Consider the following 23331-nt stretch of genomic DNA (forward strand, 5'->3'; position numbering starts at 1 on the left):
AGGAACTGTTTCTGTGCTGTATAACTCTATGACTATGACCCTAAGGTTCCATGAGGAAGTGTAAATTTCACAAAATTAACTCCTCATCGATTTCTGTGTTTTATTTGTCAGGTTGAAGGGTGGAAGTGCTGGTGATTAGAGCACTTTTCCCCATTGGGCACCCAAGGCCAGCTTGTGTGTTGCTAGATCAGGGCGCATTTACTAAGGGCCAAAATTGCACCTTAAGCATCCCAGCAGGAACTCATGGTTGTTTGGCTAAGATTGAATATTTCCAGTGCTGATATTGATTCCAACATGTGGTTATTCTCCTATGACCTTCGCAACTATGAATCAAGTTTCTTTCACAAATAATTTTTTTTTAAAATCTTTATTCAAAATAAAGCTGAGAAAACGAGAACTGAAAAAAAAACAGTGACGTAATGTATGTCTCAGAACAGCAGAGCTCCTCAGTAATGGGACATAAATCTTTCAGAATCAGTTGTTAACTTGAGAGCTTGACTCCGGGGAGGCAACTTCAAAATAGAGACACTGAGGAGGGTCTTCATGATGACCTCAAATGGTGAGTTAGCAAAAAAAAAACAAAGTGACTTTTTTAAACTGAAGTTAGTAGTGCTGGAGAATGTTGAGGACTGTACGTGTACAACTGCAGTTATTTTCAAGCAGAGCAGAGAAACACTGGGTTATGGAGGGTGCTCTCCATCCAGTGTTATGGAAGTGGTATGTGTATTAAATTAAATGTATAAAATTAATTCTCCTCTGTCTGAGCTAGAGAGAAGTCTGTTCCTTTTCTCTTTCACTCTCAGTGACAGGCTTCTTTCCTTTTGGCAGGTCCAGCATTTATTGCCCATCCCTAATTGCCCATGTGAAGGTGGTGGTGACCTGCTTTCTTGAACCGCTGCAGTCCATGTGGGGTAGGTACACCCACAGTGCTGTTAGGAAGGGAGCTCCAGGATTTTGACCCAGTGACAGTAAAGGAACGGCGATATAGTTCCAAGTCAGGATGGTGTGTGGCTATGAGGGGAACTTGCAAGTGGTGGTGTTCCCATGCATCTGCTGCCCTTGTCCTTCCAGGCGGTAGAGGTCACAAGTTTGGAAGGTGCTGTCGAAGGAGCCTCAATAAGTTGCTGCAGTGCATCTTATAGATGGTACACACTTCAGCCACTGTGTGCAGTGGGGAAGGGAGTTCATGTTGAAGGTGGTGGATGGGGTGCCGATCAAGCGGCTGCTTTGTCCTGGATGGTGTCAAGCTTCTTGAGTGTTGTTGGAGCCGCACCCATCCAGGCATGTGGAGAATATTCCATCACACTCCTGACTGTGCTTTGTAGATGGTGGACAAGCATTGGAGAGACAGGCGGTGAGTTACGCGCTGCAGGATTCCTAGCCTCTGACCTGCTCTTGTAGCCACAGTATTTATATGGCTACTCCAGTTCAGTTTCTGGTCAATGGTAACCCCCCAGGATGTTGATAGTGGGGGATTCAGCGATGGTAATGCCATTGAATGTCAAAGGGAGATGGTTAGATTGTCTCTCGTTGGAGATGGTCATTGCCTGGCACTTGTGTGGTGCAAATGTTACTTGCCACTTATCAGCCCTAGCCTGGTGTTGTCCAGGACTTGCTACATTTTTACATGGACTGCTTCAGTATCTGAGCAGTCATGACTGGTGCTGAACATTGTGCAATCATCAGTGAACATCCCCATTTTTGACCTTTGATGGAGTGAAGGCCATTGAGGAAGTAGCTGAAGATGGTTGGGCCTAGGACATTACCCTGAGAAACTCCTGCAGCAATGTCCTGGGACTGAGATGATTGACCTCCAACAACCACAACCATCTTCCTTTGTGCTAGGTATGACTCCAACCAGCGGAGAGTTTTTCCCCTGATTCCAATTGACTCCAGTTTTGCTAGGGCTCCCTGATGCCATACTTGGTCAAATGCTGCCTTTATGTCAAGGGCAGTCACTCCCACCTTGCCTCTTGAATTCAGCTCTTTTGTCCATGTTTGGACCAAAGCTGTAATGAGGTCAGGAGCTGAGTGGCCCTGGTGGAATTGCTTTTAGGTTAAGAATCCCAGGTGAACGGCCAAGGCCCAATAGTGTAGGACAATGGATCTCAGACTTTTTTGGTTGATGGATCTCTTTTAAAATGGATTCATAATCATGCACCTGTTAAATGGTGAAGAATGAAACTAAACGCAGATCCTTTTCCTGATAGTTTATTCACAGAATGCAGCAATACTCATCTCTGTCTTCTGTTCATCAACCACATTGTGTCCAGCAGGCTCTCTTTATAGTCACTTCAAATCCTTAATTGAACAGTGCCCTTCCACTGTTTACCTTTAACATAATTAACCATTAACAGATTTCCCTTTCTTTAAAAGAAGCTTAAACAATTTCAAAGCAAAAGAGAGAAAAAATGATTTTCCATATTTTGGACAACTCATATTCCAAGGTGTCCCTCTTCTGGGATCTCCAACAATTTCTACACGAATAATAAAAAAAATGTCTTTTATACTGGCAAGGTCAATCCTTCATCTTTTCTCAGTGATGCTCTTCGTCAAATGAGCATTATCCTAAATTGAACAGTTACCCACATAACATTCAATGGGCAAACCTTTCTTAGAATGCCCCTTGTATAGGATTTCTTTCAAAATGTTAGATAAGTAAAATCCCATATCCATTGCTTCTACTAACGCTAGTGCTTCTGCAGCTAGAATGCTTTAACAACTCTTTATTTTCTTGGTTTCCCAAGCCAAGGGACAACACTTTCCATTTTTTCCCACTGAGAATATGATAAACCCAGCTGTATTCAAGTATCTATATGGAAGATTGACATGACAAGCGTCACTAAAAATGACGTCATGTCTTTCAGATCACCCAATGCTGGAAACTTGAGTATGCATTTCTTTGAATTTAGTTGTTTGATGTTTGATTTTCCCTCAAAACTTCCTCAATTGTAGAATGTTTCACCATAGTACTAAGTTCCAATACGTCATTATTGGCATCAGGCTTTGACCGAGTACATAACCAGTTTAACTGGCCAATCGGGCTTCTTAGCTGCTCAGTTACTTCTTTGGACGCAAGATCATCTTTCTGTCACCACCTGGTCTGATTTATGGGGACTCGCTTAACACTTTCCAGATATGATTGTTGATTCAGGGTTATTCTTGACTTATTCTGATCAATGTCTAATCCTATGTATTTAAAATCCCCGAAGCCTGACTTCCAATCTTAAACTCCCCTTTCTGTTATAGATAAACTAATTGCTCAAATTCCACAGAACCTCCCCATGAAAAGCCATCAGCATGCATCATAAAGATGTCTCCAAGTGTCTCTTTGTGATACCAGTAGAACATAGCTGGATCTGCTTTCAGCTGAATACAGCCTACTTTCAGCAAGATTCTCAATGCATTATTCAATCCATAAATACATTTGTTTAATTTCCACAACTTCCTTTCTACATCACTCACTTCTTTAGGTGTCAAAAATACTGCTCTGAAATTTTTCACCCTGCAAAAATGTGGCTTTTACATCAATGGACCTACATTTTAGAGGGGATTTGAGGAAAAAATTCTACACCCAGAGGGTGGTTGGAATCTGGAATGCACTGCCTGAAGAGGTGGTAGAGACAGGAACCCTGAATTTAGATGAGCATTTGAAATGCCATAGCATACAAGGCTACGGGCCAAGTGCTGGAAAATGGGATTAGTTAGTTGCTTGATGGCCGGCACAGACACGATGGGCCGAAGGGCCTTCTTATCTCTTTCTGGACGACTGCTACAGGATCTCTCCCTCCCATGATCAGAGGTTCTGTCACCAGTACATGATCGTTTCCTAGTGCCGTAGTCACTTCCGGGGACCATGGGGACTCCCACTGCATTTTCTTGCTTTCCACTGATACACCTCATTTTGCCAGTCTTTAGATCTTAAACAAAAACAAGAAATGCTGGATTCACTCAGCAGGTCTGGCAGCATCTGTGGAAAGAGAAGCAGAGTTAACGTTTCGGGTCAGTGACCCTTAGATCTTACCTCTTGTCCACCATCTTGGACATTTAGCCGATGTTTGAATTTACCGGTGGCTTTCCCTACTCTCCCAAAAATGGTCACATCCCTCCATTCAGTGGACCCTTCTGGTATGTACGTTACCCTAATACCGACTTTTGGCAGTTGTCCTTTGGGTAAAATAGCTCTATCCTGTGCACCAGTATCGCTTTATCTATTGTCATCCAGCACCTTACCTACCGTAGTCTGTTCCTCATAACTGTCAAATATATGAGTATGTGAGGTACAGGGTGCCTCATCACCTTCTACTAATGGTTTAGATTCTGCAAGTTTACAATCAATCCATATTAAACTGGATGAATGGACCCTAACAGTTGACTACCATGCTGGAGAATCACAATCTTCCCATCACAGACTATCACTTTTCCCAGACCTTTCCATTCTTTTTGATCCTCTCTTTTATTGTATACTTCTTCTTTGGCCTCCTTGTCTCGGGAGACAATGGGTAAGCGCCTGGAGGTGGTCAGTGGTTTGTGAAGCAGCACCTGGAGTGGCAATAAAGGCCAATTCTAGAGTGACAGACTCTTCCACAGGTGCTGCAGATAAAATTGGTTGTCGGGGCTGTTACACAGTTGGCTCTCCCCTCACGCTTCTGTCTTTTTTCCTGCCAACTGCTAAGTCTCTTCGAATCGCCACACTGTAGCCCCGCCTTTATAGCTGCCCACCAACTCTGGCGATCACTGGCAACTGACTCACACGACTTGTGATCAATGTCACAGGACGTCATGTCACATTTGGAGATGTCTTTAAAGTGGAGACATGGACGGCCAGTGGGTCTGATACCAGTGACGAGCTCACTCTACAATGTGTCCTTGGGGATCCTGCCATCTTACGTGCGGCTCACATGGCCAAGCCATCTCAAGCGCCGCTGGCTCAGTAGGATGTATATGCTGGGGATGTTGGCCGCCTCGAGGACTTCTATGTTGGAGATACGGTCGTGCCACCTGATGCCAAGGATCCTCCGGAGGCAGCGAAGACAGAATGAATTGAGACGTCGCTCTTGGCTGACATACGTTGTCCAGGCCTCGCTGCCATAGAACAAGGTACTGAGGACACAGACTTGAAACACTCAGACTTTTGTGTTCCGTGTCAGTGTGCCATTTTCCCACACTCTCTTGGCCAGTCTGGACATAGCAGCGGATACCTTTCCCATGCGCTCGTTGATTTCTGCATCAAGAGACAGGTTACTGGTGATAGTTGAGCCTAAGTAGGTGAACTCTTGAACCACTTCCAGAGCGTGGTCGCCAATATTGATTGATGGAGCATTTCTGACGTCCTGTCCCATGATGTTCGTTTTCTTGAGGCTGATGGTTAGTCCAAATTGTATATGTTGTATACTAAATCCCCCGGATAAAAGTTTATCTCTGGCAGTCTTATGGGATGCCGTAAGGCTCGCAAAATTTTAACTGAGACATTTGCCTTTCATGTCGGACATTCAAGTGCTCAGAGAAGGTGGAACTAATTGAAGACCTTCCTAAGACCGGGGGCTGATCACACAGCATAGGAGGTATTTTGGGATTCCTCCCAAAGAACAACTGATATAGACTATAGCCCCCAAGCATTTGGAGCGAATTCTTCACATGGACTGCACACGCCAGGGCAGATGTTAGCTTGCAGTTTGGTTTGTCGGCTAAGATCTTATGGAGCATCTCATCAATCACTGTGTGATTTCTTTCACAAAGTCCATTCCTGAAAGGACTTTCAGCTGCAATCTTCATCACTAGAATGTTCATATTTTCACACGTTTCGAAACTTGTCATTAGCAAATTCTCCCCCATTGTCAATCAGGAATTTAGCCAGTGCTCCCAGTCCAGTCTCTATCCAATTTTCCATGACTTTATCTGCAATTACTCTTTTATCTTTACCGTGTATTACTGTAGAAAGACTGAATCTTGTTGCCATGTCTATGAAATGCAAAATGAAAATGTTTCTGTCCTTGTCCCACACCTTATCCATATCCTTATCCATTGCTACGACTTGGGCCGGAATTTTACGCCACCCAGACGAGTGGGTTGGTGGTGGGGGTGGCGTAAAATGGAGCGGGAGGCACCGGGAGACCTTCCCAACCCACTCTCGTCTCCTCCGCCACTTTATGCAGGGTGGCAGCGGTGAAAAATGGCCCGCCCGCCCCAGGCCAATCAAGGCCCTTAAGTGGCCACTTAACAGCCTCTTAAGGGCCTTTGTCCGCCTCCACACGGTATTTACGTGTGACAAGCGGGCATCCTGAAGCCAGGAAAAGCCACCTAACGAAAGCAGGCAGCTTCCGAGCGTCACGGGGTGGCCCTCATGGTCAAACACCCTGTGCCCGATGGAGGGCAGCTCCCGCTTCCCCAACCACCTCCAAGACCCAACACACCCCCCCTTCCCCCAAATCAACCACCCGACTGGTGGGGGCCTGACCAATTACCCCCAGCGAGGCAACCAAAACTTACCTTCCTTCCCGGCTCCCAGGCGTCTTCTATTCATGCTAGGCTGCAGTCCCAGCAGTGGCCACCGCTTAAGGTGGCACTGCTTGAACTAAGAGCTGCCGGCTCGCTGATTGGCCAGCAGCTCTATTAGGCGGGACTTCCTACCTCAAGCGGGTGGAAGTCCCGCCTCACACCAACTGAAGCCTGGGGACCCGCAAAATACGGGACGAATCCCCAGGCGAGATGGATGCGGGTTCGCCACCAACTGTTCGGTCTGTGGCCGGCTCTCGTCCACTGAGGGTAAAATTCTGGCCTTGGTCTTTTGCTAATGGAAGACTTACAATAGGCCATGATGGCATCCTCTGATACTTTTTGCATATGTCACATTTTGCACTAATCTGTTCAATAAGCTTTGTGTGCTCATCATCAATCACCCCTGCATCTTTTAGTAGGATTCTTAATCTGTGACAAGAGGGATGAGCAAATTGTCGATGCAACTTTAAGACAATTTGCTTTTTGTCTCTCAAACTCCTATCACCTGATGCCATTAACATCTCTTTAATATTCTAATTAGAGATGCCAGCTTCTATTAAAGGGATGCCATAAATGTCCTGATTGGGTAAATAACAAACTTACTGACTTTCCAAAGAAAATTGCTTTATCATGTTCCCTGTCCAATTCAATTTGTGCCTTTTTCAATGGGAGGCTTACTCAGCATCAAGGGTATCTCATTAGATACCACATCTGTACAAATGAAGTGGCTTACACCAGCTATTTTGTATGGAATCACCACCCTTTTCAGTGACTTTAATGTGTCGTCATCCCTGAACCTGAAACACGTAGAACTTTCATACTCCCAGACCGTACTTCGATCCCTACTCCTTAGTGAATCTAAATAACATTATAACCAATCCGTTCCACACACTGTGGATGTGCAACCACTGTTCAACATGGCGCAATTAAATGAATCCATGACTAGCAGACTCATTACCAAACTGAAGCTTCTTGTGATCAGTAAAATTGCCTCAGACTGATCAATATCATCATCTTCCACTTCTGAACCTTCCATGTCATGCATCGCCCCAAAAATCCTGTTGTTCCGTTTTGGACCGTTTACCACATTATGATATTCGGAATCACATCTGAAACACTTGTTAATAATTCCCAGGCATTCCTGGGGTTCATTCGTCTGTTATTGCCCCTCCATTCCTGTCCACTGCCAGATCTGCCAAAATCATCTCCATCCTCATTTCTTTTGTCTGCGATTCTTCTGCTGCATTGATGCCTTTGCCCCATGTCCAAATGATCTCGAAATGCCGCGACCATTGAGTCCTCCATTCTCTGTGACACTGCCAAATGTCCCATTGGTGCCATGAAGGCTGCTGGAAATGACTGCTTTCCCAGGAATTTATTTTTTAAAAGCATCAGGCACCTGATCCAAAAGCTCGTCTCGGAGAATCTCACTCCAGTTAAGGCCAGGAGCCTTTCCATGTGCGACACTTTAGCACAATCCAACAATTTGAAAGCAAGCACTGAACAAGAAATTTCCAAATAGAATTTCTGCAGCCTGTTACACTGTGTTAAGTTCCATAACATATTCCTCTATGGAATGATTGTCTGACTTTCTAAATTTATCAAAGTCTGACCATGCCTGGCATGCATTTACTAGATCATCTTTCTTACAAATTTTATCCATAACACTTAATAGAAGCTCCAAACCTTCCTCAGTGGCCAATTGAAGGGTCTCTGGCTCACAAACTACTTAGCACTTGATCTTGCTTTAGTAAGGAGATGACAGTGCCAAGACCATACCTTGTTTTCTGTTCAATATGGATGTAACCCGCGTTCACACATCCATTTCATTTTACCATTGGCCGTAAGGTTCAGTTTCAGAGAACGTCAGTGAAAAATCACACCCTGACACTTTACACTTGGTTTCAGCCAGTCTTCTTAAAAGTTCTTAGTTTCCCATCTTGACCCTTAGGCAACCATCCTCTGCTACCATGCTAAATGGATCCGAGACAGTGAAGAATGAAACTAAACGCAGATCCTTTTCCTGATAGTCAGTTTATTTTTATTTTTTTATTTTTTTTTATTTCCAAAATATACTTTATTCATAAAAATCTGCAAAAATTACATTGCCAAACAGTTTCAAACAGCACCAAAAATACAAACATTGCAAGGGAGATCAGTTTTCTTCTATACTATCATGAGTTTCTTCACAAGCCTTCCATTTCACTATTGTCATGCCAATTACAGTTTCACATTTACAGCAAATGAAAATATCAACGATACAGTTCGAGGGGTTTCCCATGGATCCAGCCCCTCAGTTCAGCTTGGTGGGGGGACCTTACACTGTGGTCTTTCCCCATTGAGCCTTTGCTGCGGCTGCCCCAAGCTTTAGTGCATCCCTCAGCACGTAGTCCTGGACCTTGGAATGTGCCAGTCTGCAACATTCGGTCGTGGACAACTCTTTGCACTGGAAGACCAGCAAGTTTCGGGCAGACCAAAGGGTGTCTTTCACTGAATTGATAGTCCTCCAGCAGCAGTTGATGTTTATCTCGGTGTGCGTCCCTGGGAACAGCCCGTAGAGCACAGACTCCTGTGTTACAGAGCTGCTTGGGATGAACCTCGCCAAAAACCACTGCATCTCTTTCCACACCTGCTTTGCAAAGGTACATTCCAGGAGGAGGTGGGCGACCGTCTCTTCCCCACCACAGCCAACGCGGGGGCACTGTGCGGAGGGGGCGAGACTTCGGGTGTGCATGAAGGATCTGACGGGGAGGGCCCTTCTCACCACCAGCCAAGCTACGTCTTGGTGCTTGTTTGAAAGTTCTGGTGATGAGGCATTCCGCCAAATGACTTTGACGGTCTGCTCGGGGAACCATCGGACAGCATCCACTGTCTTCTTTTCCCGTAGGCCCTTGAGGACATTCCGTGCAGACCACTGCCTGATGGACCGGTGGTCAAAGGTGTTTTCCCGCAGAAACTGCTCCACGAAGGATAGGTGGTACGGCACGGCCCAACTGCATGGAGCGTTCCGCGGCAATGTGGCCAAGCCCATCCTTCACAACACCGGGGACAGATAGAACCTCAGCACGTAGTGACACTTGGAGTTTGCGTACTGGAGGTCTACACACAGCTTGATGCAGCCGCACACGAAGGTGGTCATCAGGATGAGGGTTGGGTACATTTTTCCCGCCCTTGTCCAGAGATTTGAACATCGTGTCCCTCCGGACATTTTAGATCCCCAGATGAAGCGGAAAATGGCTTGGGTGACCGCCACAGCGCAGGAGTGGGGTTTGGGCCAGACCTGCGCCACGTACAGCAACAACGTGAGAGCCTCGCACCTGATGACCAGGTTCTTACCCACAATGGAGAGAGATTGCTGCTCCCACATGCTCAGCTTATGTTGAACCTTGGCTACTCGCTCCTCCCAGGTTTTGGTGCACGCCCCGGCCCTTCCGAACCATATCCCCAGCACCTTCAGGTAATCTGACCTGACGGTGAAGGGGACAAAGGATCGGTCAGCCCAGTTCCCAAAGAGCATAGCCTCGCTCTTGCCGTGGTTAACTTTGGCTCCCGAGGCCAGTTCGAACTGGTCGCAGATGCTCATCAGTCTGCGCACGGACTGCGGATCCAAGCAGAAGACGGCGACGTCATCCATGTACAGGGAGGTTTTAACCTGAGTGCCTCCGCTGCCTGGGATTGTCACCCCTCTTATGCTTGCATCCTTCCTAATAGACTCAGCAAAGGGTTCAATACAGCAAACAAACAAGACCGGGGAGAGAGGACAGCCCTGTCTGACTCCAGATTTGATCGGGAAACTTTCCGATTCCCACCCGTTGATTGAGACTGCGCTACTGATGTTTGTGTAGAGCAGTTTGATCCAATTGCAGATTCCCTCCCCAAACCCCATTTTGGAAAGCACGTCCATCATGTAGGTGTGCGATATCCTGTCAAAAGCCTTCTCCTGGTCCAGGCTGATGAGGCAGGTGTCCACCCTCCTGTCCCGTACGTAGGCGATCGTATCCCTGAGTAGCGCGAGACTATCAGAGATCTTCCTGCCGGGTACAGTACAGGTCTGATCGGGGTGAATCACCAACTCCAGAGCAGACTTGACTCGACTGGCTATGACTTTGGACAGAATCTTGTAGTCAACATTAAGCAGTGAGATGGGCCGCCAATTTCTGATTTCTACCCTCTCCCCCTTCCGCTTGTAAATGAGGGTGATGATGCCTTTCCTCATGGATTCTGCCATGCTGCCGGCCAGGAGCATACTCTCGTATACTTCCAGCAGGTCCGGGCCGACCCAGTCCCACAGGGCCGAGTACAACTCGACCGGTAAGCCGTCGCTCCCGGGAGTTTTACTCGTCTCGAAGGACTCGACGGCCTTTGTCAGCTCGTCCAGAGTTAACGGCTTGTCCAGTCTCTCCCTTATGCTGTCATCTAAGACCACTGTGATAGATGACAGGAAGGACTGGGAGGCTCTGCTGTCTGTGGGCTTCACGTCATACAGCCCAGCATAAAAGGATTTGCTGATCCTTAGTATGTTGGACTGCGAAGGCGTTACCGAGCCATCTTCTTCCTTCAGGCTGCTGATAACAGAGCTCTCTCTGTGTACCTTTTGGAAGAAGTAACGCGAGCACATCTCATCCTGCTCGATGGAGCGGACTCTGGACCGGAAGATGATCTTGGAGGCCTCCTCGGCAAAGAGCGAGGCCTGCTGGCTCTTCACCTCTTGGAGGTCCTCCTTGACCTCGACCCCCATTGATTGCAACCGGAGTAGATTTTGCATAATTTTCTGGAGTCGGGACATTTCCCTCTGTCTCTCTCTCGCCCTCTGCACACCTTTGTGGATGAAGAACCTCTTGATGTTCTCCTTGATCGCTTCCCACCAGTGAACTGGAGACTCAAAGAGGGGTTTCACGGTCCTCCAACCTTTGTAATCCCTTTTGAGTTCCTCAACGTTCTCTGGGGTCAGCAGTGTAGCATTGAGCTTCCACGTCCCTCTGCCAACCCGTTGGTCGTCCTGTAAGTGACAGTCGGCCAGTAAGAGGCAGTGGTCGGAGAAGAACACCGGCTTGACGTCGGTGGATCCGACCGTGACAGCACGGGACACAAACAGGAAGTCAATCCTGGAACGGGCAGACCCGTCTGATCTTGACCATGTGTATCTGCGCTGCGCACCGTCTGCAGGTTTGCTGAAGACGTCGTGCAGTTTGGCATCTTTAACTGTTTCCATTAGGAATCTGGACGTAGCATCCAGTTTGTTGTCGTCACTGCCGGATCGTCCAGCCGCATCGATGATGCAGTTGAAGTCACTGCCTAGGATGACCGGCCTGGACGTCGCCAGCAGCAGTGGGAGCTGCTGGAAGACGGTCAGCCGCTCGCTGCGTTGTACCGGGGCATACACGTTGATCAACCGGAGCGGAGGATTGTTGTACATCACGTCTGCTACGAGGAGGCGACCGCCCACCACCTCCTTAACTTCGGAGATGGTGAAGTTACCTCCCCGCAGCAGAATACCCAGGCCGGAGGAACGGCAATCATTACCACCCGACCAGATCGATGGCCCGTGGGACCACCATCGCGACCACTGCCTGTAGGTGCTGAGGTGTGGTATTCCACACTCCTGCAGATAGTCAGTTTATCCACAGCAATACACATCTCTGTCTTCTGTTCACCAACCATTCTGTGTCCAGCAGGCTCTCTTTATAGTCACTTCAAATCCCTAATTGAATAATGCCCTTCAGCTGTTTACCTTTAACAACATAATTAATCATTAACAGCACCCTCTATCTAAATTATAATATGATATAATAGTCATAATACCTGTGTGAACTTGTATTTTGGCACCCTTTCTTTAAGTAGTATGAATATTTAGAAACTTCCCTCTGTTGAACAAGTCACGTGGCGTCCTTCACCAGCTTAAGTGACGGCCGGTTAACCTGACAATCCTCATGCTGCTCTCAGCATCCCTCCATGAGTGCTCACCTCCGAGGTGAGACAGCCAGCCCACTCTGCACTGCACATGTGGTGGCTGCATTCCCCCAACCTGCCTCCAGCTGCCACTCATTTGTGTACTGCTCGACTAATTCATGGACCTCCAGGAAAGATTCTGTGGACCCCAGTTTGAGAAACACTGGTGTAGGACACCAACGAGGTTGGTAAAAGTTGTCGGGAAGAGGAGTTCAATCAGGAAGCAGCTGGTAAGTAGTTCCAAGCTTAGGTTTTGAAAGCCTGAAGATAATAGGATGGGAAGACTCAGGGAGATGAGGATTTCCACAGTTGAAAAAGAATAAATCAGTGCAAGAAGTCTTGATTTCCACAGGGTAAGGACATGGGAGATAACCTTCACCACATTGAAGAATTTGTTTTGATCAACTGTCATTTATCTTCATAACTTTGGAAACTTTAAGTGGGGGATTTTCCAGAGAAAACACGTCTAAATATTTACAGCCCAGGAACAAGCTATTCAACCCAATAGATCCATGTTGGTTTTAACTCCACACCTACTCCATCAACATATCCTTCTAATTCTTTCTCTCTCATGAGTTTATCTAGCTTTCCCTTAAATACATCTGTGCTACTCATCTCAACTACTCCTTAAACTTCCCTAACATAAATTCCCACACTCAAGATTAACTTTGTTGCTTCCCTTATGAGACATCTCAATAGCAAAAATACCCTTGCTATGAACATGCGAGAACAACTGTGCAAGGTAATGCAAATTCTAGCATTCTATGATTGGGGGTGGCAGATGGAATGTGTTTCTCAAAATGATTCAAAAACTCTGATTTTGTTTGTTTTCCTTTGCTTTATCCAATCTTGTGGCTGATGTTGAATCCTCCTTCCCCACAAAGACTCCAGGAGGATCAATGGTAAGATACTGATCAATGCAGTTATATTAAAAGCAAAATACTGCGGATGCTGGAAATCTGAAATAAAAACAAGAAATGCTGGAATCACTCAGCAGGTCTGGCAGCATCTGTGGAAAGAGAAGCAGAGTTAACGTTTCGGGTCAGTGACCCTTCTTCTCCTGGGCGGCACAGTGGCGCAGTGGTTAGCACCGCAGCCTCACAGCTCCAGGGACCCAGGTTCAATTATGGGTTCTGTCTGTGTGGAGTTTGCAAGTTCTCCCCGTGTCTGCGTGGGTTTCCTCCCACCGCCAAAAGACTTGCAGGTGATAGGTAAATTGGCTGTTACAAATTGCCCCTAGTGTAGGTAGGTGGTAGGGCATATGGGATTATTGTGGGGTTAGTATAAATGGGTGGTTGTTGGTCGGCACAGGCTCGGTGGGCCGAAGGGCCTGTTTCAGTGCTGTATCTCTAAATAAATGCTGCCAGACCTGCTGAGTGATACCAGCATTTCTTGTTTATATTAATGCAGTTATATTCATGGGCTACTGTTTCTGATCTTAACTAATGCCACATTTCACACTTGTCTTTTCCAACTATAGGCTTTGAAGTTGATTGTTTTAAAAAGTACGACAGAAAAAACTGTGCGCGAATTATCCGTAATATATATGGCGAGATACTTATGGCACACAGCGATGGAAAGACTGCACCAGTGCCAATCTTTGAGGATTGCACATTTCCTGAAGCAAAGACAGGTTTCTATATTATCTTCACATTTTTTAAGCCAGTTGAATATGGATTTGTATCATATCCAGCACAGAAGGACACCTTTGGGGCCATTGTGTTTGTGCCGAATATCTTGAAAGAGCTCTCCAATTAGTTCCACTCCCTTGGTCTTTCCCCATAGCCCTGCAAAGTTCTCCTTTTTCAAGTATTTACCCAATTCCTCTTTAAAAATTATTATTGAATTTATTTCCACCACCCTTTCAGGCACGCATTCCAGATCACAACAACCCGTTGTGTTAAAAAAAGTTCTCATTTCCTCCTAGTTCTTTTACCACATCTTTGCATCTGTCAGAGTTCATTCACTGATGAGGTGATTATTTACACAACTGCATATATTTCCTTGGATCCTCCCATTTCCCCTTTCTGTTATGAATGTACTGATACACGTTTGACATATATTGGGTAGAAGAAACTCCTTTAGTCCCCGTCACAAACTCTGTTTTCTCATCACCGATACTATCCCGCAGATGAACTTGTGACCCACGTCCTCTCAGTCACCAAGACCACCTACTCTACCTCCATAACATCGCCAGTCTCCCCTACCATCTTAGCTCAAACCCCCATCCATGCTTTTGCTACCTCCAGATGCAACTATTCTGATGCACTCCTGGCTGGCCTCCTTATCCACCACCCTCCTTAAACTTGAGCTCTTCCAAAACTCTGTTGCTCGTATCCTAACTTGCACCAAGTCTTGTTCATCCATCAACCCTGTGCTTACTGACCTATATTAGCTCCCAGGCTGGCGAAGCCACAGTTTTACAATTCTTATCTTCATTTTCAAATCCCTCCATGGCCTCGCCCCTCCCTATCTTTGCAATCTCCTCCAGCCCCACAGTCCTGCAAGATATCTGTGCTTCTTCAATTGTGGGCTCTTGCATATCCCTGATTTTAATTGCTCCACCATTGGCAACCATGCGCTCAGCCGTCTAGGACCTAAGGCCCCTCCCAAAACATCTCTCTCTTCCTTTAAGACACTCCTTAAAACCTGCCTCTTAAACCAAGCTTTTGTCACCTGTCCTAATATCTCCTTATTTGTCTCTGTGCAAGTTTTCAGCTGATTACGCACCTGTGAAGCACCTTGGGACATTTTACTATGTTAAAGGTGCTATAGGAATGCAAGTTGTTGGTGTTGTCTGTTCCATGGGTGCCATTTGCCATCTCGCTCAAATGCCCATCCTTCATAGGGCTAGCTTTTTCCACTCCTGAGCTTGCTGGCCTGTGCATTCATTTTATGGGGCAGGAAATCCCGGGCTGTCGAGCCCAAAGCCTAGTGAGTGCTGAGAGACCACATTTGACCATGGAAGCCTTCACAGTGGAGCCTGGTCCAAGTCCTCACCTTTCGTACAGACATGCATCATCTGCCAGAGGCTACTCCCTAGTGATCAGGAGTTGCTTTGTTACCTTACTAAACATGTCCTAACCTCAGTGGTTACAGGTTAACAGGCATTGAGCCAAAGCCCTCCTCATCTGCATGAATCAGCAATATCCTGGGCATTGCTTTACTTACTAGGCAAGCTCTCAAACAATGTTCGTAAATCTAATCAATGCATGATTGAATTCTTCCATCCCTCCAACTTGCATCCCTCCACTTGTTTTCTGTCTACTGGCTTGTTCTTCACGTAGAATTACAAAGTATTTACAGCACAGAAACAGGCTATTCAGCCCAACAGTATGCCAGTATTTGTGCTCCACTTCCTCCCACTCTGCTTGATCTCACCCCACTGGCAAATCTTTCTATTCCTTTCTCCCTCATGTAGTTATCTAGCTTCCTCTTAAATTCATCTATACCATTTGCCTCAGCTACTCCATGTGGTATGGCAGCAAGTTCCACATTCTCATCACTCTCTGGGTAAAGATGATTTTCTTGCTATTGAATTTATTAGTGATTATCTTATATTTAAGTCCCCTCGTTTTGAACTCCGCCACTCCCACCCAACATCAGTTCTGACACTGATGCTGCAACTTCAAATCCAGTCTGGCCTTTGGAATGTAAAAATAATCTCCCCAGGAGAAAACACTATCAAGAAGTGTTGTTAATATCGGCGAAGCTCTAATTTAAAGAACTAGCATTGTCACAGGATACTTCTGCATTTTCAGGGATTCACCTTGTGACTATTCAGCAATAAGTAACCGCACCGCTTATTCAAAACATTGCACTTCTGCTCAATAATGCGAGTTACTGTAAAACAGATACAGCAAGCAAGATAAAAATAGAAAGTGCTGGAAATATTCAGCAGGTCTGGGAGAGTTACTTAATTAGAAAAAGTAATTCCCTCTTTGTCAGAGGAAGTTATAAGGAGTAAACAGAGCAGTAAGATTTGACTTCGATTGCTCCAGCATTGAGCGAACACAGACACGATGGGCTGAATGGCCGCCTTCTGTGCTCTATACGGTCACAGTGCCAGGTTTGATCCACGCTCTGATCAGTGTAGAATGTTTGCCTCAAGTCCAAAGTTATTCATCAAGTGTGAAGATGTAAAATCTGTTGAAAAGCAGCTCCAGGGAGGCGTGTTACCAATTCAGAGACTCTGTAGTGAAAGGTTAGGATCCTATGCCTGAATGTTTGAATGAGCTTGTGCTGAGAGTTTCTACAGGCCTGTTTGAAGCCAAATTTCTTTTTCATAGGCTGGGTGCTGAATTTTTGTTATTTCTATTTGTTGTCACAGCCCTGCCCCTCCCTATCACCATAACCTCCTCCAGACCTAAAACCCATTGAACTCTGCATAGAGTTACAGCACTGAAACAGGCCCTTCGGCCCACCGAGTCTGTGCCGACCATCAACCACCCATTTATACTAATCCTACATCAATCCCATATTCCCTACCACATCCCCATCTTCCCTCAATTCTCCTACCACCTACCTACACTAGGGGCAATTTACAATGGCCAATTTACCTATCAACCTGCAAGTCTTTGGTTGTGGGAGGAAACTGGAGCACCCGGCGGAATCCCACACAGTCACAGGGAGAACTTGCAAACTCCACACAGGTAGTGCCCAGAACCGAACCCGGTTCGCTGGAGCTGTGAGGCTGCGGTGCTAACCACTGCGCCACCCTCCAACTCTGGCCTCTTATGCTTTCTCAGCTCCCTTCAACCCACAATTGGCAGCTGTTCCTTCACTCGTCTCAAATTCACTCTCCGAATCTCCCTACCCCTCTCACCTCTTTTTACAATGCTCCTTAAAACCTAACTGTTTGATCAAGCTTTTAATTATCCCTTTTAATATCCCCCTCTTTGGCTTGGTGTCAAATGTTGGCTGCTATCATTTCTGTGAAGTGTCTTGGGATGTTTTTCTATTTCCAAGGTGCTATACACATGCAGGTTGTTGTTGTGATGTGATAGCAAATCTTGGCTTAAAGTGAAGAAAACTCATGATGGTTCAGCGAGTAACTGTACAGCCCAGAGGTACTAAGCCACCAGGCAGGTCTCAGTACAATACATTGTGTGCACTGAGTTAGCTAAACTCCACCTTAGGTATGGTGGGTGACAATTGACCAAGGTCCCCATTCCTAATCGGTAACTAGCCATTTCCCCATTGTCATAAGGACAGAATTGGGCTAGGCTGCGATACCCAGATTCTGCCAAATAGCCCTGTCATTGTTCACTAAGAGATTGGTCACGAAGGATGGTCACTTGGGCGAGGGACTGGAGTGCAACAGGTGCCTGTGGAGCTCGGGTTGCCAACTCTAGTTAGATGTACTCCTGGAGGTTTCATGACATGATTTCTTGCCTTTGCTCACCCCATCCCTCACACTCCTACCATTGGTCACTCAACACATCCAACGTTACATCACGTCATCTTCCCACGCCAAGTGTAAAGGTTCATTGTTGCCCAAATGGATGATTCTTGACCCACAGTCAAACAGCCAATTTTCCCCATCTCCAATATTTTTACAACTAACGAAAGAAAGTGTTCAAAGAAAATGAAACACACAATTTTTTTTTTTAACGCCCATGATTTTTCTCCTGGGTGTTGCTTATAACATTGTCCTGGAGATTGATCTTTCATTTCTGGAGACTCCAGTGCAATCCAGGAGGGTTGGCAACCCTAACTGCGCCTGCAGAGTCAATGCCACCAGGAGAGATGGGGAGGGGGAAATTGGTGAGACAATGGAAACCGGATGCAAGTACTTTCCATTTACAGTTCGGCCTCTTACATTCTCACTCCCATTTAAACAAAACAACTGGTTAGATGTCACTTGGATTATGTCAAACTCTGGACGCCACACAAAAGTGAAGGCCCTGGAGAGGGTGCAGAGGAGATTTACTAGATTGGTACCAGTTTAAGGGAACTTTAGTTAAAGCAGCTGGGATTATTTGCCTGTGAGCAGAGAAGGTTAAGTGGAGAAATAATAGAGGTGTCCAGAATTGTGAGGAGTTTTGATATAATTGATAGGGAGAGACTGCTCCCAGGAACAGAAGAGTCAGTCACCAGAAGAAACATATTTAAGGTAACTGGCAAAAGAATCAGAGGGAAAACGTGGAATTTTTTTTCTTTTACACAGAGAGTTGTTGTGATCTGGAACCCGCTGTCTTAAAGGGTGGTTGAGGTAGGTTCAATAGTAACTTTCAAAGGGGAATTGAACATATGCTTAAAAAGATAATATTTGCAGGGCTATGGTGCAAGAGCAGGGGAATTGGACTAATTGGATAGCTCTTACAAAGAGCTGGCACAGGCACAATGGGCCAAATGGCCTCCTGCACAAATTCTATGAACTGGTAATTCAACAAACTCTTACAGCTTAAACGTCATAGCAAGTTGTGCTCGGGCATCTCACCACAGCACACTTCAGAGCTGCATTAATGGGGGTCTGGAAGCAAGTTAGTATTGGACTGTGGCTAGCCTGGAAAACTCTAGAAAAGAAGAAAAACACTTTTGTAAATGTGCACTTTGTAAAAGACAGAAAATTCACAATCATCGAGCATTTTACATTATAAAACAGCTTTTATATCTTACAGTGACCGGAAATAACTAATATCTCGTACCTACCAACAGGGAATGATAGCACAAGTTTTGATCTGGTGTTCTACAAAAAGCAGTTGGGCAAACAAACGCCACATGGCATCCCAATGGTGTTCCAAATTCGAGTTGCTGGATCAGACTATCACATGTACTGCACTGAGGAAGGAAGCAGAAAAGTCGTGAAGTTTAAGGTAAATACAACTTGCATTTATATCACGCTTTTAGCACAGTAAAAGGTATTTCACAAAGGTAATGAGACAAAAATTGACAGAGACAAAGGAGGAAATATTTGGACAAAAGCTTGGTCAAACAGATAGGTCTTAAGCGAGAAGGTGGAGAGGTTTAGGGAGCAAATTTCAGAGTTTAGGGTCTAGGCAACTGAAGGCGCTGCCTTCAATGGTGGGGTGAAGGAAGTGGGGTTGTGCAAGAGGCCAAATTGGAGGAGCATAGGGATTTCGGAGGGCTGTAGGAGGTTATGGGGATGGGAGGAGCGAGTTGATTGAATATATTCCCCAACTATCCTCAGCACTGAAGGCAGAGTTTTCCAAACTATGGCTTACTTGCTTTTATCCACCATGTGAGCCCTGGCAACTCACTGTGCCGTAGTCTGCTCCTGAAACACAGCAGGAAATTCAACCAGTCAGTATGAACAATAATGGATGCGGAAAAGGATGATTCAGAGTTACTTCAAACTAACAAGGAGAACAGGAGAGGTTCATATCTGTAAAAGTTGAGTTTGGGACTGATGTGAGCAGATTTCCACACCCCACGCTCCCCCCAACATAGTGACTAACACATGGAATGGGCTTAATAGGTAATCGTTTAAGAAACATTTACATATTATAAACAGAACTGTAGCCTCTTGAATGAGCCAAGATGGATGATTGACCTTCCTGATCTGTGTTTAGAAGTGAAATCAGGAAGCACTTCTCACACAAAGAGTAGCGGAAGGCAGGAACTCACTTCCCCAAAAAACTGGGGGCGGGGGGGGTTGTGGGAGGTCAATTGAAATGTTCAAAACTTAGATAGAGGGTATTGGACTATCAAAGATATGATACAGTGCTATGCAAATACAAGGGCCAGCGGTTTTAAGGTATTTTTAATTGTATTGGAAATTTGCTTACCTTATTAAAATCCTGCATCCATTTGCTGTCAACTTTTCCCATTCTAAATTTTTCTGTCCAAATTATAATGGAACTGGCTATGTAAACTTGTCACGCCGAAGGCACCACAGCACTGCCTGTGGCAGGAATGTGTAAATACAGCGTGACCTGTTTGATGTTGGTACTTTCCATTATAAATGTAGGTGTAGGAATTTATAATAGAAATATAAAACAAGGGCAGACTGGATGACTTTAAATTGAGGACTAAATTATATTGGCGTGCCTTGGTCCAGTTATCCCATAGACTGCACTTGATTCCTTGTTGCGTTATATCAACTAGTAATATATTAAAATAGCTGCGTATGGCACAGCTCTACGTGGTAGCTTAATAGGATTTTCCCTTTATAAAAAGACATGTTGCAGTCTGGCCAGATGCATACTTTCAACAGATAGAAATTGATAAGCTCCAGGTCCTCATAAAGCATCTTTACTGCACCAAGGTTATTAATGGGTCAGATCTTAACTGGAAAAGTAACGGCGTGTCAATGATACATGTTATTAATGTACAAATCTGACAGCAAGTTAAGGGCATTAAAGTGTTCCTACATATAGTACGTTCATCATTGAGGTGTAAAAATAGCAAATTTAAGAAAAAATCTTTTCCTGTCTTTCTAACCCTATTTCTCTTTCTGTACATATTTTGACTTTAATTCACTATTTCCTTCTCTGTTGTTCCTGTTTCTTTATCTATCCTTAAAACTGTTGGTTAAGGGGATAGACTGCTGGTTCTATCATTCACCGAGGTTACACAGTTCTCACCGTATCATTATCAGTCCAATCTCCAGCAAGTTATGATGCAACGATTTTTTTTTTTGAGCTAAAGGATGTAAAAAAAAGTCACAAGATGCCCCACTCCAGCAAAATCTAGCCCATTATTTTCGATCAGCAATGATTCTAGAAAAATTGTTTGTGTTGTGTTTAGGAAGGCATTGCTCCAACAAATGTAGCAGAGAACATGAAGAACATCATCTTTTATCAGCAGTGTTTTGATGGGATGTATTCCAAATTTGAATCTGCATGGGCATGTGGTTGGTTCTTGTGCACAGAGGAAACGAACAGGCTCCACATCATCACTTTGAAGAAAGCAGAAAAGAACAATGATGAAATGATGGCTGTCTCCTTGGATAATGTACCATAAGCTTCCTCCCCTTCACACCACTGTGCCACGTCTCCATCCAGTATCACATTCTGCTTACCTTCGGGATTCAGCCACTTGCAATATTATTCCTGTGGCCTGCAGACAAGTGATCAGTGGTTTTGCCTAGAGTTTTTGTACTAGCACACATTGCCTTTCTGTTACTAAAAGAACATAAGAAATAGGAGCGGGAGTAGGCCATTCAGCCCCTCAAGCCTGCTCTGCCGTTCAGTAAAATCATGACTGATCTGATTGTGGCCTTAACTCCACTTCCTGCCTGCTCCCCACAACACTTGACTTCCTTATCAATCAAAAATCTGTCTAACTCAGCCTTGAATATATTCAATGATCCCAGCAAGCAGTGGAGGCTGGGAAGAGAATTCCAAACAATAACGACCCTCAGAGAAGAAATTCCTCTCTCCGTCTTAAATTACCAGTTAATTTTAAACTGTGCCCCCTAATTCTAGATTCTCCCAGGGCCTTGTTTTAATGTTTCATCTGAAATACGCCACCTCCGACACTCCCTCAGTGCTGCACTGGGAGTGTCAACTAAGCCTAAATGGATTCAGATTAGCATTTTATGATAGTTAGACTAGCTAAAAAGCCCAGCATAAATATCTTCAAGGGACAAAGGAGTCAAGTGTTATGGGGAGCAGGCAGGAAAGTGGAGTTAAGGCCACAATCAGATCGGTCATGATTTTACTGAACGGCAGAGAGGCTTGAGGGGCTGAATGGCCTACTCCTGCTCCTATTTCTTATGTTCTTTTAGTAACAGGAAGGCAATGTGTGCCAGTCTTAAAATTGTTTAGTATAGTCAACTGACACTTGCTACATGAGAGTTGAGCCAGAGTCTGACTTGTCAGTCAAGTGCACTGAACCCAAGCTACTCTTTCTTGGTTGTAAGGTTTTAATGACAGGCAAGTCTAGGCAACAGTATCTGCTCTCTCGTAATATTAGAAACTTCCCATACAAAAATCTAGGTTTTGGAATGGAGTTACACTATAGCCAGCTGTGAGATAGACTTGGAGGCAGCCTGACTCAACTTGGCTTTAGTGCAGTTTGGGGAGAGATGGAGACGTGACACTATTACTTTTTAAAGATGTATTCAACACTATCATTTGGCAATGTGGAAAAAATATATTGCATTGTCAATTCACAGAACAGGAAGTTGTGTGTCTTTTTTGTGTTGCCTTTTATTAGCAATGTACATCTCAAATGTTTTAACAAAATCAAATTTTTCATGGTATGGAGAAGGAAAAGAGGGACATCAATGATATACAGTACAGCATTCACACTAAGGCATTCTACAACACTGTTACATGCTATCTTCTGTTCAAAGTTCAGGGTTAAGACACCATCTGATTTTAAAAAAGGTGAACATTCTATCACGTATTGACACTATATGTACAGGGTATACAGAGGCTGTTTGAGGTTTGGGTCATCAGAAGCTGTTACTCTGCAAGATAAAAAGTCTACAAGTAACCTAAATAATGGAACAATGTATGTTAAATAAGTGGTGTTGGGTCAGAAGTGAAGGTGACTTGGAAGGTGTCTGCCTTATCAAGTCTCCATTACAATGCTTCTTTGCCTTGACTCAATATTTATAGGTTCTCAAAGTTACGCTTTTTCCACCCATGTACATAATCCACAAAATCCTTGGGTCCCAATGACCTATTTGATGGCGACTGTGGAGGAGGATATTAGAGCTGAGCCCAATCCTATCCTCAACCACAAACCACACTTTCAGCAGGAACTGCTAGATCAGCAGTCAGACCCAATCCGTTCTCGTCCTCCTGAGCTTAGGGGAACTAACTCCATACAAAGCATCTAACCTTGCTGATCCATCAGCCTAAATATCAACTTTACCAGAGTAAAACATCCCAAGGCACTTCACAGGAGCATTAACTAAATTTTGCCCAAGTTACCCAAACTCAGAGCATTTAGAACCATAGAAAAATT

At 45.0% G+C, this 23331-nt stretch overlaps 1 protein-coding gene across 1 annotated transcript; it reads left to right on the forward strand.

The window, feature by feature from the left end:
• The first annotated feature begins 469 nt into the window (after positions 1-469).
• On the forward strand, positions 470-21529 carry LOC137381472 (interleukin-18-like). The gene is made up of 5 exons (XM_068054128.1): positions 470-559; positions 13332-13349; positions 13928-14080; positions 19108-19265; positions 21160-21529. Exons 1-5 carry the CDS (start codon positions 544-546, stop codon positions 21373-21375), a joined length of 561 nt encoding a protein of 186 aa, XP_067910229.1. The 5' UTR covers positions 470-543; the 3' UTR covers positions 21376-21529.
• The last annotated feature ends 1802 nt before the right edge of the window (positions 21530-23331 follow it).

The sequence above is a fragment of the Heterodontus francisci genome, chromosome 22, assembly GCF_036365525.1.
Source record: "Heterodontus francisci isolate sHetFra1 chromosome 22, sHetFra1.hap1, whole genome shotgun sequence".
Taxonomy (NCBI): Eukaryota; Metazoa; Chordata; class Chondrichthyes; order Heterodontiformes; family Heterodontidae; genus Heterodontus; species Heterodontus francisci.

What these genes read in the sequence shown, in the direction of transcription:
- LOC137381472 (XM_068054128.1), top strand. An exon ending in ATTTCCTGAAGCAAAGACAG is followed by an intron (nt 14,081 to 19,107) that starts GTTTCTATATTA and finishes ACCTACCAACAG; the next exon opens with GGAATGATAGCACAAGTTTT. An exon ending in GAAAAGTCGTGAAGTTTAAG is followed by an intron (nt 19,266 to 21,159) that starts GTAAATACAACT and finishes TGTTGTGTTTAG; the next exon opens with GAAGGCATTGCTCCAACAAA.